The sequence below is a fragment of the Nothoprocta perdicaria genome, unplaced genomic scaffold, assembly GCF_003342845.1.
Source record: "Nothoprocta perdicaria isolate Ctin4 unplaced genomic scaffold, notPer1 scaffold_0, whole genome shotgun sequence".
Classification (NCBI taxonomy): domain Eukaryota; kingdom Metazoa; phylum Chordata; class Aves; order Tinamiformes; family Tinamidae; genus Nothoprocta; species Nothoprocta perdicaria.
Genome location: NW_020454092.1, coordinates 18347865 through 18365468, shown reverse-complemented (window position 1 = coordinate 18365468; position 17604 = coordinate 18347865). Strand labels below are relative to the sequence as shown.

Here is a 17604-nt window from a genome sequence, read left to right as displayed (position 1 = left end):
GTGGGAGAAAAAATGCCACTGGTTGTTGAATGTTACTATGTAGCTTCTAGAAGTTCTCAGATGGAATGACAGAGCTAATCCTTTATTAAGGAAAACATTCCGTTTTTAATTTCTCTTGTCTCCAAAAGATTTATGTCTTTTAACAGTTCAGTCATTTTTAACTCTGTGATCCTTGACTATTTTTTTTTCAAATTAAGAGTTTTATGTTAAATACTTTTCCAGACTATCCAAAAAAAGTTTTCCAAAGGCATTAACTCACACTGTCATTCTTGAGGTTTCTAATTCTTCAGTTCAATTTGAGTGTTCTTCGGAACTTGTAAATGAACATTTTGCTTCTAGTGTAAATATGTAAGCTTGCAACTAGTGATTTCAGTTTTTCCAACACACTGTTAAGTTTTGACGGGGTAAAAGACGGTTTTTAAGATCAGGTCCAGTGGTACTTTTCCAGCAGATGGAACATAATTTGTTCCCGTGTTTGAACACACATTTACATCTAAGAAATACAGTAACATTTTATTCTTGTTCCTTCTTGCATAGAGTGTAGAAAAACTGGAATTAATAGGAATGGATTTCATTTGGAAGATAGCAATGGAGTCACCTGATGAAGAAATTGCCAATGAAGCTATTCAATTGATAATAAATTACAGCTATATTAATCTAACTCCTAGGCTGAAAAAGGTACGCATTTATTAGAATGTGAGGATGCTTTAAGAGTTGAATATTGACTCTCTGATAAACTGATAGAGCYCAACCTGTAATGCTTTTTGACAGTGATTCCAATGACATTCTTTTTAAGTTCTAATTAATTTTTTTCCTTTGTATCTTCAGGATTCAGTGTCATTGCACAAGAAATTCATTGCAGATTGTTACACGCGATTAGAGGTAAAGGACAAATTTTAATTGTTCTTTTGTCTTTATCCTTTCCCAGTTTTGTATGGTAGCTTTGGGATAATTAATTGTGATGATTCTATTTAAAGAAACTTTTATTTCCACAAGTACTTCTTGTTCTGTTAGCTCTCCAGAACATACTAATCATCAATATAAACCAGCACTTATATTCTGCTTTATATTCTAGGCAGCCAGTTCAGCACTTGGCGGTCCAACATTAACTCATGCTGTTACAAGAGCTACAAAAATGCTGACAGCAACTGCTATGCCCACGGTAGCAACATCAGTTCAGTCTCCTTACAGGCAAGTCTGCCTTTAAGAGAACAACTTTGACAGTGRAGGCTTCCTACAAGCTACTTAATACATGATTTTGAATGATAATTAAAGTTGTTGTGAGCCTCTTGAAGACTGTGTTCTATGATCCCTTCTCAGTATTGGAGTATGTTCTAGTAACTTCTCAGTTAAATATTCCAATAAAATGTAATTTGAGTTCCAAAGAAATTCTGACAAAACCAGTGTGGCAAACCAGACTGAAAGCCAGAATGCTGAAGTCATCTCTGTTCTGGGGGACAGCTTTGGTAAAATGTGGGGGACAATAAGATTTTTTTTTTTTTTTTTTAGTAAGAGAAAAGGAGCACTTTTCATCCTTCTGTTATGTGTACTTAAGTGTGGGTAGCTTAAATGAGCAGAATGGATCATCTCTGAAGCTCAATATGACTTAAGAAAATGTCTTAATCTGTTTTATTAGTTAAGTTCAGTCTAATTAACCTGAGGCCCTTTAAGGACCAGCTTTGGGGATTTGTGTTTGAAAGCAGTTAATTCAYGATAGTTACCTGTGGTCATTGCAAATTAATCTCTGAGACAAGTTACTCTTGTTTTGGGTGCTTATTTTAGGTCAACTAAACTCGTAATAATTGAGAGGCTGTTGCTGTTGGCAGAGCGTTATGTGATTACTATAGAGGTAAGATATGTCATTGCTTACTAGGCAAGGCCTATTATTATTAAAACAGTAAAAGCTACTTAAGCCTATGCAGCTGTAGCAGCTTTATTACATGCTGTCATAAACCTGTTTTTGTTTTCCAGCACTGTATTCATCATTGTCCTTCTCTTCCTGTAGGACCTTTATTCTGTTCCTCGAACTATTCTACCTCATGGTGCCTCTTTCCACGGACATCTTTTAACACTCAATGTTACATATGAGTCTACCAAAGATACCTTCACCGTAGAGGTATGACTACACAGTTTGTGTCCTACCCTCATAACCCTCTGTAGAGGCGCAGGAAAATGTTAATAGAAGATTTCCCTCTTTTAGGATTTACTGCTTAGATTGACCAAACAAGTGTAATTTAATTTTACAGGCTCATAGCAATGAAACCGTAGGGAGCGTCAGGTGGAAGATAGCAAAGATGTTGAATTCTCCTGTTGATAATATACAGATATTTGCCAACGACAGCCTGGTATGTTTACTACAAAGCATTCTCATTCTTTGAATTTGACTGTCTTCTCCAGAGCTAAGTGACTTTTATTTCTTTTTTCCTTGTAGCTAACGGTAAATAAAGATCAGAAACTGCTCCACCAACTGGGCTTCTCTGATGAGCAAGTCCTTACAGTAAAAACGTCAGGAAGTGGGACTCCATCAGGAAGCTCTGCAGACTCTTCAACAAGTTCCAGCAACAGCAGCAGTGTCTTTAATTCATCCTATGCAATGGAACAGGTGCAAAATAATAGCCTGAAACCTGCCTGTTGGGTTTTTTTTGTTTGTTTGCTTGTTTTTGAAATAAGGTACAGCTGTGGTCAGAAAGGTAGAGTAAGCTAGGCCAGAAGTCATTCACATTTAATCGTGAGCAGCCTTGGTTTGCTTTCACACTGTGGTTGAAGCAAAGCATTTAAAATACTTTTGCCTTAAGCACATAGATTTTATTTAAAAACTATGTTTGTTAATCTAGAGTTCTCTTCTTAGTATTTATTAATCTCTACAGCATCTTCCATTTAATCTTGAAACGAACAAGATTCATTTGATTTAATTTTGAGATCTTATATTTGGAGGGAGACCACTCCTGATCTGCTTTATGCATGAACTGTAAATAAATGACTTCATAATTGTATCATTAAGAGAAAAGGATCAATGGCAGAATTCAAATGTTGCCTCAGTATAGAAGGTAGATGAGATTTCCATGGGGCACGTTAGTCTCTGGGCCAACTGCTTCAGTGAAGACCTCTGTTAAATAACTTACAAAAAGGGAGGAAAAAAAACTTTGTGTTTCTGCTTATTCCTTAGGAAAAATCCCTCCCTGGAGTAGTCATGGCTCTCGTGTGTAATGTGTTTGATATGCTTTACCAGCTTGCCAATCTAGAGGAGCCAAGGTAAACAAGCTAAATGATTATTAAATATTGAAAAGTGCTGGTGCTGGGGTGTCCTAATAGCTCCTGATTTTGCTGTGTTTATGAGCACAGCCAGCCATGGTGCAGCCAGGGAAGCTGTAATTTACACAAGTAACTTCTGGTGACTTTTCAGGATAACGCTGCGAGTGAGGAAGCTGCTTCTCTTGATTCCCACTGACCCAGCTATTCAGGAGGCCCTTGATCAGCTTGATTCCCTGGGAAGAAAGGTATGTATTGAACAATAACTAATCTTGGYGAGTTTAACAAAAAGGATTTTACTATGGGATTGCTTAACTTCTCTATAAGATGATCTCTGAAGGGGCTGGAATTTCTACTGCAAAATGATGCTTATTTTAAGGATTAATGACTTCCAAGCAATTGGAGGCTAGAGGGTTATTACAGGGATTGTGAGAGATGTATTGCCAATTACAATGAAATGCAAAGTTCTAAGATGATTTCTTCCTTGTTGTATTTGTCCTAGAAAACACTGTTGTCAGAATCAACTTCTCAGTCTTCAAAATCCCCATCTTTGTCTTCAAAACACCAGCATCAGCCCAGTGCTAGTTCCATACTGGAAAGTCTTTTCAGATCTTTTGCCCCAGGCATGTCCACCTTCAGAGTGCTCTACAATTTAGAAGTAAGTGAACAAATTTGTCACTCTCTGCTTATAGGGATTGTTTGTTTGTTTTTTGATTGGGTTATATTTGTGGCAGTGGTGGTGGGTTTTTATCTTTAGGACTGAGACTTAGCTAGTTGAAAGTTTGTTGCAGGGAGCCTCAAGTCCRTGRAGATCATTATCCAAAACAGATGTCAYTTTAGTCGTGTTGTGGTCTGCTTCTCTTTTTCGTGTCAGAAATACCATGCACATTGTGAGAAAGAAAAGGAGTTTAAAAAAAAAAAAAAACTTTTCTATTCAGTTTTTAACTTTCAGCTATTAAGTAATGTTAAGGTTTTTGTTGTTGTTTTTGGTTATTTTTGTTTCCCACCCAGGTTCTGAGTTCCAAGCTGATGCCAACTGCAGATGATGAAATGGCAAGGAACTGTGCCAAATCTTTCTGTGAAAACTTCCTCAGAGCAGGAGGCTTGAGGTTAGATTTCAAAATCTTGAYGTAATTTGTAATACTTTAGTTAACAGTTCTGTGGGGTTTCTGCTTTCCTTTTGCTCTGCTGTATGTGATGGAGCAGACTTGTGTAGCGATCAACATTTTTCAGAAATGACCAAATCAGACCTTTTATTACTGAATGCTTAAAAAGCTCTTGTAACTATCATGACAGTATAACGTAATATATGTTATATTCCCAAAATAAAGCTGGGTATGTATAAGCTTGTGAAGTATAAACTTTTTTTTGATACTTTGATAGCTAGCATTAAACTGTTTCAGTTCAAATTGGAAGTGTGCGTTTTATCCAAACTGCCTTCTGCATAGATACCAGTGGGCATTTTTAGTAGTTATAGCCTAGATAATGCCTTAGAAACTAATTAAACTTTACTGTGTCTCCAAAATCCAGATTCTTCAAGTGAGCTTTAAGCTGAAGTGTGTGTAGTTTGGAAGATCTTGCAGTACTGTTGGAGGTTGTGCCACTTTTATCGAGTGTATTTTGCTCTTAGCAACTTTTTTTCCCTCCCTTTTGTGGATCGTGAAGCATCTTCCAGTGTGAGCAGTGTTAGCCTCCAAAAATGGCATTTTGGCAGTTTTAACTGGTACTCAGCTAGCTGAACAAGTGCATAGGGAAGGATGGGGATAAATTGCAGCTACCTTCTAATGTGAAACACTTGCAAACAGCCTATCTATTAATCTGTTTTTAAGTTTGGTGGTGAATGTGATGCAGAGAGATTCCATCCCATCAGAAGTAGACTATGAAACAAGACAGGGAGTCTATTCCATCTGCCTGCAACTTGCAAGGTATGTCATTGCCTTTTATTGGAGAGTTCATTCCTGCTTTTTGAAATGCGACTTACAAAATTTGAGACTAAAAAGTGCTTTGATTTGAATAGTGTTGTCTGTGAACATTCAAAAATGAGCCTGAATTTTTTGCTTTGTGAACGTAGGTTCCTGCTTGTTGGCCAGACAATGCCTACCTTGCTGGATGAGGATTTCGTTAAAGATGGGGTGGAAGCGTTGTCCTCGCGGCCCTTCCGTAACGTCAGCCGTCAAGCAAGTAGGCAGATGTCCATCTGTGGAACACCRGAGAAATCGTCCTACCGGCAGCTCTCTGTGTCTGATAGATCCTCCATTAGGGTAGAAGAAATCATACCAGCAGCTAGAGTTGCCATACAAGTAAGGAAACATTTGATAAATCGTCATAATGGAACGGTGTGATCTCCAGTGGTAGCTATGCGATTCCTGGATTTTTTTTTACTCAAGAATCTTCCCTTTTTGCTGATTCTTGCCCAGGCTCCATTTAAAGCCTCTTAAAATCCAAGCCATCTAGGTCTTTTCTCTGTGATGATCTGAATATTTGACATTAAACTTAGGAATAGGAATTACTTGGTTAGTAAACTGATTACGTGACACATCACTGGGGGAAAGAGTATCCCAAAGATGCACCCCAAAAATTAGAGCTGCATAGAAATCTTCCTCTTRGTCTATCTCAGTCACACCTCTTAACCTGAACAAGAACTTAGAGTATATTTTCAGGGAATAGAAAGAGAAAGTTTCTGCTTGAACTCATGGTTTATTGCCCATGTTTTTTTTGTATCAGAAATTTGTGAAATATTTCACGTATCAGCTCATCTGAATATTAAATTTGTTCAAGGGTGCCTGGGGGAAAAAAGGAAACAACTTTTATCCTCAGTAGTTTAAGAACCCCCMCATTTTTCTCTCTATCACTCTTTGTCACTATAATGAATTTTAGAGTGGCTATATACTAAAGCAGTCTAATCTGAAAAAGGCAAACTCAACCCATTTTGAAGTAGAGTCTAGATGAAAGAGACTTCATAGATGATATAATGAATATCATCTCAGGTTGAATATCTCAGGATTTTAGCGAATGCTTTCCTGACGTGTGAAAATTTGCATGCTTTAGCCTCCAGATAGGGTAAAAGCATTTCTGGAGTGGAGACTTTAAATCCGAATGACTTCTTATTTAGGGGACAATACTAATCTCTCCTTCCCAAGAAGAAAAAGATTCTTACTTGCTTAGACCTTCTTAGAGAAGGCAGAAGAAAACAAAATCAAGTAGAAAATTCATACGTTATTGAAGATGTATYCCTGTGCTTAGCAAAGGTGGTTGAATGTGACAGAAATAACCCCTGTTTCCTGTTCTCTCAGACTATGGAGGTGAATGATTTCACTTCCACAGTGGCTTGCTTCATGCGACTCTCCTGGGCTGCTGCTGCAGGACGGCTGGACCTCGTCGGGAGTAGTCAGCCAATAAAAGAGAGCAACAGTCTGTTTCCTGCTGGGGTTCGAAACAGGCTTAGCAGCTCAGGTAGTTAACTCTGTCTCTAAACCGTCTTTATTTTAAAAAGTTTAGTTTATTTTTAATCTAATGCTTGAAAAGCTTGAAGTTCATTAACTTGAAGAAATCTGAGAAAATGCTGTATGTTGATATCAGATCTTGAGAGGATTAAGGGATCTTTTAGTTATTTGTTTTGCGCTGTTTTCTGCTTTAAGTACAGAATGTTGATGAAAAGCTTAAAAAAAACTGAAAAATGGATCATTCCACTTGTTCCTTTCTTGATGCAGGAAGCAATTGCAGTTCGGGAAGTGAAGGAGAGCCAACAGCCCTGCATGCTGGCATCTGTGTGAGACAGCAGTCCGTATCCACCAAAGATGCTCTGATTGCTGGAGAAGCCTTGTCTCTGTTAGTTACATGCCTTCAGCTGCGCAGTCAGCAACTAGGTAAGAAGTGGAATTGGGGTAGTCACTCTTTGAAATATAAAGTGGGGGAAGGCTTTTGAAAAGAGACAAGTATTAAAAAAAATGCAAGACACTTTTAACTCTAAACTGAGTAGTCTCAGCTCACAAAGACCATTAAAAGAATATTTTCYTCTATTATTTTAATGTAAATCCCTTGCTGACTTTTTTGAATAATTACTTAAAAGCAGCCTGATATTCTTTTATTCTAGGATCTTTCTACAATTTGCCTTGTGTTGCTGACTTCATCATTGACATACTGCTCGGATCACCAAGTGCTGAGGTGAGAATCTTTCCCTGGAAATGTGTATGCTTTGTTCAGTTAATATGGCCTCAAAATAAAATCGGTCATTGCAAATATTCTGTGTAATTGTTGGCAATTACAGTATTTAGTACCATGCTGATAGAAAATGCTAAAGCATTACATTCCTTAGACTTGTTTCATCCATGAAGGACCAGGCTTTGCTTGGACTAGTTTAAAGACCTAAAGGCTTCTACAGACCTTTTAATATCTGGCTTTTTTTTCTGTTACGCTTCTCTTTYGATTAGAAATCTATTTAAGCAACCTTCAAGTACAGTCTGATGCTTCCTAATGATATTCTTTCAGATTCGTCGCGTTGCCTGTGATCAGTTGTACACCCTTAGTCAGACAGATACATCAGCTCACCCGGACGTGCAGAAACCAAACCAGTTTCTCCTGAGTGTTATCCTGAGCGCCCAGCTGCCTCTTTGGTCACCAACCAGCATCATGAGAGGAATCAACCAGAGGCAAGTCAGATGCATGTTTATTGAGAAAGGAAATAAGCTGTATTTTAAAATGAGCAGTATTGTGGCAGCTCTTAACAACAAGTGGTTATGAATTTGTCCTGGCATTTTGTCAAATGTGGGTATTCCTGACATGCCTGAGATGGTTTAAGGAGTGTATAAATTGGTGGGAAATAGAGCAGAGCAGCTTAGAAGAAAATTTCTAATTTGMATTTTAAAACCTTTCTTCTATTTATATCTGTTTCAGGTTTTTATCCCAGTGTACAGAATATTTTGACCTGAGATGTCAGTTACTGGATGACCTCACATGTAAGTATGATTACAGAACAGACACACATGTCGTATTCTGACTGCAGCATCCAAACATAATCCTTCTGTAGACAAGATGTAAAATCGACTTCATTGGGCAGACACTGCACCACAATCTCAGTGTGACCTGCCTGTGTGCTGGCTGTCCTGTTAACAATTTATTTGGACTGTTTAGTAACTGCAAGGTACTTCATACCTCTTGTAAAGTGATGTGCTGAAGGTACATTTTGTACACGCTGAAGGGGAAGCTAGATCTGTGCATCAAGTACCTTCAGATGGAAATTCAGAGATGTAGAATTTCACTTAGGTTCTTGCACAGCCTGAACTTAGCTAGCAGCGTATGTCACCTCTCTTTTGAGGAGGTGTGTGCCTACACAGTACCTACCTAGCTGTGCTCCGCTTACGCAGTGATTCTCTGCACAATCTTCATAAAAAGATTATGCCTGTAAGCATACTACTATTTCACACTGGCTAGACCTTGCTCAGGCTTCAGGGTGTGTCTCCAAGGCTCTTTGCCTTGCCTGCTAAAGGTCCCCTTGGTTGCTTCCTCTTTGATGCCTAAGGTTACCTGTCCATGTTTGAAATCACTTATCAGAGTGGTGCAAGAGTTGAGCTATCTAGTGCTTGACTAGACATTGTCTGTTATTACTTATCTATCTTTCAGTTTCTCTATGCTGAACATTTCTCTTTGTCTTTAAAATAAGGTGTATTAGTTAGGTGTATTAGTAACTTATTGGAAGCTTCAGCCCCGTGATCTCCCTTATAAACCACCAGCRGAGTACCTCTTTTTAAAATCACGTGTAGCATAATCATAGCAAGCATGAATTATCAAGCTTTTTGAAATTCTTCATTTTTAAAAATCTAGAACTATTATTTTTGGTTTTGTTTTTACCTTGCAGCATCAGAAATGGAGCAGCTAAAGATAAGCCCAGCTGCCATGTTAGAAGATGAGATCACCTGGCTAGACAATTTTGAACCCAACCGCACAGCCGAGTGTGAAACCAGTGAAGCTGATAATATCTTATTGGCAGGACACTTGAGGCTCATCAAAACTCTCCTTTCACTTTGTGGAGCAGAGAAGGAAATGGTTGGTAAGTATTCATTTGTGCACTGAAGTAACTAAACCAATTTGTRCTCTGCTTGGCACTAAAAGATGATCTAGAATTTTGATCCAGTAGACAGTACCTGTGAAGCCATTATTATATAGCCATAGAAGTGATATGGAGCTGAAAGGAAAAGTGTTGTCAGTACCTTTGTGTTTTACCTTTCATTTTTGATAAGTCATTTGGATTTACTTTTTTGATGCAGTGCTATTAAGTGGTTTTGCTGTTAAGGAACACCTTTTGACTTGTGTAGTAAAAATGAAAGTATTTAACACTTGCTATGSGTTACTGTGTTGCAGGTTCATCTTTGATTAAACCATTATTGGATGATTTTCTCTTCCGAGCGTCCAGGATTATCCTGAATAGCCATTCTCCAGCAGGCAGTGCTGCCATCAGTCAGCAAGACTTTCATCCAAAGTAAGGAGAGAGAAAAAAAAAAAAAAAGAAAAAAAAGCTTTCTTATTCATCTTGCTTTTCTATCCTAGTTCTCATGTGTGTAAATGTCATGCTAACTCTATGGATATTAGGAGTTAATACTGATGATGAAGCRTTTCTCAAGAGTATGCTTATTCAACTTACACATTTACTACATAAATGTCCAAATAGCATTTTATAAGTTAAGTAAAATCTTCACTCTTCTGTGAGATTTTGATGAGAATCTCAAAAGATTATTTAACTTATTTTTTCCCCCAAAATAACTGATTCTTGTAAGAAACTAGTGCTAAGCAAATCTCCTTTCAGCCGAAATACCTGTCAATAGCTCAGGATACATGAAATTGGGCAAAACAAGTACGGGTGCTCCTTCTTGCCAAAGCTGCCTTTTCTTATTGGTGTACAAAGGGGAAATAAGGGGTTGAGCTACATTCATGTGGAGTGTCGTACAGYTGTGTTGGTTGCTGGTGTTTCTCTGACTTACTGGTTTTCAAAYTGCATCACACAAGTCTACATTACGTTTCCACAAACCTTAAAGAATGTCCCAGTGGAACAATTGGCAATTACTGGCTTTAAGACTACTTTCTTAATTGTATTTCACCTGTTAGAGTGCAAAACCTTGTAACGTTATTATCTCAAAATACCTTGTAACGTGTTATTATCTCAAAATGATGATTATTGTGAATTAGATTTCCTGTTGAGATGCATGAGGCCATATCCCTTTTGTTGTATGTTAATCTCATGCCATTTGCTTTAATATTGATGCAGTGCTGACAAGCTGCTTTCCTTCATGTCTTTAGGTGTGTTTCTTTGTTGTTGTTTTTTTGTGTGTTATTTTTTTGTTTGTTTGTTTTTGTTTTAACTTTCGTGTAAATAGCAGGCATATCTATTAACTTGCCAGGATGACTGAAAACCCTGTTAACTGATATATTTCCTACAATGTATCTWGGTAGTTCATCTCAAGCTCTTTCTTATTTGTTTGCTTAAAGCAAACAATGCCTTTTCTTTGTTGGAAAAGCAATGAGAGTGCTTGATGATCCATTGAAAAGAACTAAGTAAGTGTTTTCCAGTAACTAAAAAGTAATCTCTTACAGCAATAAATAAAATATCTRGTGCAATTCTTTTAAAATTGTCTCCTCATGAATGAGTCATTGTGTCTCTCCCAACATAAGTGATTATAATATTTGAATATCCTCTATTATCCTTACACAGAAAAACAGTCCTTTGCMCCCATATTTTTAAGGGGTGGAGAGGAAGAGCACTTCTTGCTGTTGAATGTCAACCATATGTTTCCATGTCTATAAAGAAGGCTTATTTAAAGGAATGTTCGTGGTGCTGCTCTCYTCTGATTCTATTTCTTTTGAACAGCTAATTGTCAGTTATTCTGAATAATACAATTTTTCTCAAAGAAGAAATAATCGAGTCACTTAGATCTCAACTGTGGTTTTATTTTTAGGTGCAGCACAGCAGATAGTCGATTAGCTGCTTACGAAGTGTTGGTGATGTTGGCCGATAGCTCGCCTTCCAATCTGCAGCTTATTACAAAAGAGCTCCTTTCTATGCATCATCAGTCTGACCCTGCACTGACCAAGGAGTTTGATGTAAGAAAGAACCTTTGTTTTGGTTGGTATTAGCATGGTTTTAAGTACTGTGTGAGCTACTTGGTTGCTCCATCCATGAAGTTTCTGTGGTTTCCGATTTAAAATGATAATGAATAGACATGAGAAAATGCAGACCTGCTTGGTCTTCCTCTGAAGCTGAATCTCTCATGAGTCTGTCAGTTACTATCTTAGCAAGAAGGAAGTATCGCCTAAATACCATGTTTCAGTTAGTACTTTTTAGGCTGTCTTTAACCATGTTATGCCAGGCATTGACTATATAATGGAACAAATTTAGCTCTTGTGTAATATCTCAGAGTTTACATTCCTGTTTTCCAGGGAAATTGCTATTAAACAAGTCATAAAAAATAATTATGGACTTCATAATATGTTGATGGAATACTGTGCTTCCTATAACTTATTGGGACAAAAAATAAATTGCTCTTTCTAGTATCTTCCACCAGTGGATAGTCGCTCCGTTTCAGGATTCGTGGGGCTGAAGAATGGTGGTGCGACGTGTTACATGAATGCTGTCTTCCAACAACTCTATATGCAGCCTGGTCTCCCTGAGGTAATTGGTTCAATATCCAGTAATTTACTCTTTTGGGAATTGGTCATCTGAACTGTGAATTCCTTTACCTACAATTTCTGACRTGAATTTGTTGAGGAGGGGAAAATATATGGTAAAAGAAGTAATATCTTTTTTAAAACCAATTCAGTGTATATTCTTTTTCTTTCCAGGCCTTGCTTTCCATTGATGATGGTACGGACAATCCAGATGACAATGTGTTCTATCAAGTTCAATCTCTCTTTGGTCATTTGATGGAAAGCAAGCTGCAGTATTATGTACCTGAGAACTTTTGGAAGGTGTTGCTACTTTTTGTTTGAATATATTGTTTTTCTGCTTGTGAATGTAATGTAATCATCTATCCACCTTTTTCTCGTTGCAAAATTTATAGGGATAAAGTAAATTTTACTTCAAAACATTTWAAAAAAATAATATTTTCTGCAGTCTATTGACTATATTGCAATATTCTGCAGTATATTGAACAACCACTGTTATTTATACCTATATAGATTTTCAAAATGTGGAACAAGGAACTTTACGTCCGAGAACAACAGGATGCTTACGAGTTCTTCACTAGTCTTATAGATCAGATGGATGAGTACCTCAAGGTAAAATACTTGATAAAGAAGGCAGAATGTCTTCTGACTTCATTTTATGATTTAAGTCATTCATAAATTTAAAATTCATGTTGAGTTCTTGGTCTTTCATGCTGAAAATATATCTAACTGATTTCTAACTTTAAATCTCCAACAGAAAATAGGGAGAGATCAAATATTTAAGAACACTTTTCAAGGCATCTTCTCTGACCAGAAGATCTGCAAGGACTGTCCCCACAGGTAATGTTAAATTTAGTCACCAAGCTACGTGTTGCCAAAACTGTTAAAATACATGGTGAAAACAGCATGGGAAGGTAGATCAATACACCTTTTGCCTTTGACTGTGAGAATCATAGTTGATAGCTTTGGAACTAGCACAATACTACTTCCTAAGCATATGTCTTATTAATGCAACTTAATGCAAGTCTCCTCTGTCAATATCTKGATTGTTTTCTTTCTTTAAGGTATGAGCGTGAAGAAGCCTTCATGGCTCTCAACCTCGGAGTCACTTCATGTCAAAGTCTGGAAATATCACTGGATCAGTTTGTTAGAGGGGAAGTTCTGGAAGGAAGTAATGCATACTATTGTGAAAAATGCAAAGAAAAGGTATTGCTCTTAATGTATGTGAAGGATTAAATTTTAGCTTGATGCTTTCTCGATCACTATGTGGTCGTTTTAAGCCATACTTAGATATTTCTCAACTGAATCTTTCTACTTTAAAGTAGTAGTCAAAAGGTTGAATCCATAACTCTAGGTAGCTTGCTTCATTTTSAGTGACTCGATGGCAGGATGACAGTGTTCTGTAAGGTACACTACCAGACTCTGTAATATCTGTAATAATATCCTGCAGTTATCCTGCAACTAGTAGCTATATTGTACATCAGTTTGAGATTGCTGGAATTAAGCAACTGTACAAAAATACGTGCTTGAAATAAATAGTTAGAGGTGTTATTTTTCTGTCTTTTTAAGAGAACTACAGTGAAGCGCACATGCATTAAGGTATTGCCTAGCCTGTTGGTGATTCACCTGATGAGATTTGGCTTTGACTGGGAAAGTGGACGTTCTATTAAATATGATGAGCAAATACGGGTAAGAAAACTTTTTTTTAATCACCCCTTGTAAATTCCAGTGCACTCTTTCTTTTCCTATTTATTCTCCCTTCTTTACCACCCATTTCAGTAAGGGCTTTTGAGAATGCAATACTCATTACATGATCATGCTGCAGAAAAAAAATAATTTCCTTAGAGAATTCCCTGTCTCCAGTGTTCTTGGGTCCTTCTGGAATGCAAGAACCAAAACCTTCCTGATGACATCTTATTTAATATGTCTGTCATAAGGATCAAAAGTTGAAGTACCATGCTTGCTTTAAGAGTTCCCAGGGAATGAAGTTAATTAATTAAAACAGTTTTATATAGGTTTTGTGAAATTTTATAAGACATGAYCTCCACTTAACCTAAAATATCTCTTCAAACAGTTTCCCTGGATGCTGAACATGGAGCCTTACACCGTGTCAGGGATGGCTCGCCAGGACTCATCCTCAGAAGTTGGGGACAATGGTAGAAACATGGATCAAGGAGGAGGAGGCTCCCCAAGGAAGAAAGTGGCTCCTACAGAAAACTATGAGCTTGTTGGTGTGATTGTTCACAGTGGCCAGGCACACGCAGGACACTACTACTCCTTTATAAAGGACAGGAGGTAATGGCTAAGAAGGTCTGAAGTGGTCTAAAGACTTATTTTAGGAAGGTATAGTGAGCCATTTAGAACTCTATCAGAAGTACTCTTCACCTTCTTAATACTTGACTGTTAAAGTCTTGGGAGTTTTTTGCATTGTATTGGCAATTTGAGGGCTTCCTGTGACATTTAGGTATGTGTCACACGCTTTTTCATATACTTTTTCACTGAACTAAGCCTTCTACTCMCTATTAAAACAAATGCAAGCTGAGAGTTCTTATTTCTGGGATGTTCAGGGTGTTTTGTTTGTTTATGTAGAAAATCTAACTGTGTGTYTTTTGTCTTCTTGACTATAGGGGATGTGGAAAAGGAAAATGGTATAAATTTAATGACACAGTTGTTGAAGAGTTTGAGTTATCTGATGAAACCTTGGAATATGAATGTTTTGGTGGAGAGTATAGACCTAAAGTCTATGATCAGTGTAAGTAGAAAAATGGATTGGTTTACAGTAGCTTTATATATCAACTATGTCTGTTATAGCTGATCTGTTTGAGTGACTTGGTCTCATAATCCATCACAAGCACTTTTTATTAAAAACTTTCTGTTTTAGTAAAGATTGTAACTGCTTGCAGATGGCCTAATATTAATTGAACTGTTGTTCAGCACTTTGTGGACTTAATAGCAGAGCAGATTTGAAAGAGATGTGTTGCTTTTCAAAGTACTTAAAAAAAAATCGCATATACTCATTTAATTGCTCTTGCTCCCTCTCCCTGCTTGAGGTTACTGACAAAGACAACATATAGAACATGATCTGCATCATCTATTTAAACTTTAAGGAATTTTTCTGTGCTTTAAGGAATTAACTCCAAATATGTTTCTACTGCTCTTCACTTGTTTCAAAATTCTATTGATTATATTTTCAATTAAACATAAGCCCTTTGGAAAAATATTTTAGAACTCTGTTTACTATTATTCACTAACATAGACTGTSGTTTTGATCTAACACATTATTTTATATTGCCACAATGTTTATTGTTTGCACAGGGAGTTTCATTCCCCTGTGGGAATGAAACAAGCCCTCAAAGACCTTCTTTGAATGTCTTTCTCCATCAGCTAACCCTTACCCTGACGTGCGTCGGCGCTAYTGGAATGCCTATATGCTGTTTTACCAGAGAGTGTCTGATCAGAACTCTCCAGTCTTACCAAAGAAAAGTCGAGTGAGTGTCGTGCGTCAAGAAGCTGAGGACCTCTCGTTGTAAGTTTTTCCTTCTGTGTCTGTAAATGTTTCTCCACCTTTGTCATCTAGACCCAATATCCAGAATTCAGATGAGAATTGCTTGTGTTCCCTTCAGGGATGTACCGATCCATCTCTTTTAGTGACTTAATGGATACTCTTTTATTGCCTTTTTTTTATGTTTGTCTTCAATACCCTGCCGCTACTGGAGTAGGAAGTTCAAGGTGGCTGACAGCCTCAAGATATATTTAGACTCTYGTCTAAATTTGTCCTAAGATAACACTGACTCTACCATTGTTTGTTTGTTTTTTAACACCTGTAATTCAAGATTTTCAGAGGGTTCGATTATTGATCTTGAACTCGTGTGTGTTTTAGATCTGCTCCGTCTTCACCAGAGATTTCCCCCCAGTCATCACCACGACCCCACAGGCCCAACAGTGACCGTCTCTCCATCTTGACTAAGCTCGTTCGAAAGGGAGAAAAGAAGGGACTTTTTGTAGAGAAAATGCCCGTGCGGATATATCAGGTAGAGCACTCCAAAACATGAAATTAAATGCTGCTCATGTGAAATTTAAGTACGTAGCACAAGGAACGTAGTAACATTGAACATGGCCTTGGAGCAGTTTCCTTACTGAAAGCCAAACCAGAACAAAATCAGAAAATATTTCTGAATTCTGGTTAAAAAAAAAAAAAAAAAACTGTTCAGTGATACATTATTACACATTTTGTTGTCTCTTCTCACAAAATTGACCAATTTTTCACTTTGCAGAAACTGCAGGCAAACTAGTTAAACATGAGACATGGCAGCAGTCAGCATACAAGCAGGGAGAAATGAGTTAACAGAGAAGATGCTTCATTTGAAGTAAATTTATACTTGAAGTGGTAAAGATGGCAAATCACCTCAGTCATCCTCCAGTTCTTCAGCTCAGAACAATATAGAAAGGGAAAGAGAAGTAAGAGAAACCAAACCAGCTTCAGTTCTGTTCACATCTGTCAGTTTATGGCCTGTTGCATACAGTCTGGAAGGGGAGAAGGAAGATGTTGAAGGCCAGTTTGCAAGGCAGAGCAGAAAAGGGATGTCTGATGGCACTGGCAGGGTAGTGAGAGGCTGGTAGAGCCTGGATGTGGTTTGCTGTCATAAGAGGAAGACCTAAGTGCCTAACTTGCATTGAGTTGCATTTAGATCTTATTAGAATAAACAAAACCTTGTTCAAATTTATTAAGTACCTTTTAGCAGATCTCACTTGGAGAAGGGGATTTGGCATGCAAGTACATTTTCATAGATGTAACTTGTAATTAYACCTTGGCTCCTTGCATTGTACGTGTTCATTTGCTAAGCAAAGCTTTCAGGTTTAAACGATGTTTCTTGGAATTTTATTAAGAGTAAAGAATAGACTTTATCAGCAGCTCCTTTCTTTTTGTCTTTGTGCATGGCCAAATTACTTTTCTCACTAATTATCTTGTGTTTTGTAATATCTTTGGAAGGAAATCACTGGTGTTATGCAAGTCTCGTCTGTATTTTCCTCTCCACTGAAGCAGTGATTCAGACCATGAGCAGAATAGTTGTATTTTTTAACACTCCATATATTTACATTTAGGATGTAATTTTATTTAGAAAGAAAACAACTTTGCAACATTTTTTTTTGCCTTTTGTTACATTACAACTGCAGATGGTGAGAGATGAAAACCTGAAATTTATGAAGAACAGRGATGTATACAGTAGTGACTACTTCAGTTTTGTTCTGTCATTAGCTTCGTTGAATGCTGTAAGTAACTGGATCTTAATCCYAGAGTACCTTGAATGTATCAGATAGGGAGGGACACAAGATGAAAAGTGYTGACAGGGCTTTCTTTCTAACTGAACAATCCATTGCCTCCAGGAATTCTTCACAGGAATAACTTTCATCTCARAGTTGACTCCAGTCTCCTGTTTAGTAATATGAAGGAAAAAAAGTCACATGTCATAGTAAAATATATGAAATAAAATGCAGTTTAGTGATACAAATTGAACTCCAGAATGATAGAAGATTCTCCTTGTATAAAAGAGTAAAAGAAAAAAAAAATTGCTTGTCCACCTCAAAGTTGATAGACTTGCATTGAAATACACAGTAACCAACAGGCTAAGCTTTTCTAAATATACTCATGCAATAATAAATAAACCAACGCTTATCAAACTTAGTGAATTCACAGGTGCAGTG

General features: G+C 37.3%; 1 protein-coding gene across 3 annotated transcripts in view; it reads left to right on the top strand.

Annotated features, from left to right (window-relative positions):
- The window catches only part of USP24 (ubiquitin specific peptidase 24), a 61382-nt gene that overhangs the window by 31330 nt on the left and 12448 nt on the right, over positions 1-17604 (top strand). For all 3 annotated transcript variants that reach the window (XR_003248579.1, XM_026034617.1, XM_026034627.1), the window contains 32 exons: positions 538-678; positions 829-882; positions 1076-1191; positions 1783-1849; positions 2006-2116; positions 2247-2345; positions 2432-2602; positions 3167-3252; positions 3404-3497; positions 3752-3907; positions 4261-4358; positions 5079-5174; positions 5321-5549; positions 6543-6702; positions 6960-7115; positions 7343-7413; positions 7738-7898; positions 8143-8204; positions 9104-9295; positions 9607-9724; positions 11196-11340; positions 11789-11908; positions 12079-12204; positions 12415-12513; positions 12659-12741; positions 12966-13107; positions 13471-13590; positions 13976-14196; positions 14529-14653; positions 15286-15427; positions 15782-15932; positions 17077-17172. Coding sequence is in view for 2 of the 3 variants with exons in the window: in XM_026034617.1 (XP_025890402.1) it covers positions 538-678; positions 829-882; positions 1076-1191; positions 1783-1849; positions 2006-2116; positions 2247-2345; positions 2432-2602; positions 3167-3252; positions 3404-3497; positions 3752-3907; positions 4261-4358; positions 5079-5174; positions 5321-5549; positions 6543-6702; positions 6960-7115; positions 7343-7413; positions 7738-7898; positions 8143-8204; positions 9104-9295; positions 9607-9724; positions 11196-11340; positions 11789-11908; positions 12079-12204; positions 12415-12513; positions 12659-12741; positions 12966-13107; positions 13471-13590; positions 13976-14196; positions 14529-14653; positions 15286-15427; positions 15782-15932; positions 17077-17172 (4008 nt within the window). In the remaining variant the exon portion in view is untranslated. The remainder of the gene's footprint in view (positions 1-537; positions 679-828; positions 883-1075; positions 1192-1782; positions 1850-2005; positions 2117-2246; positions 2346-2431; positions 2603-3166; positions 3253-3403; positions 3498-3751; positions 3908-4260; positions 4359-5078; positions 5175-5320; positions 5550-6542; positions 6703-6959; positions 7116-7342; positions 7414-7737; positions 7899-8142; positions 8205-9103; positions 9296-9606; positions 9725-11195; positions 11341-11788; positions 11909-12078; positions 12205-12414; positions 12514-12658; positions 12742-12965; positions 13108-13470; positions 13591-13975; positions 14197-14528; positions 14654-15285; positions 15428-15781; positions 15933-17076; positions 17173-17604) is intronic.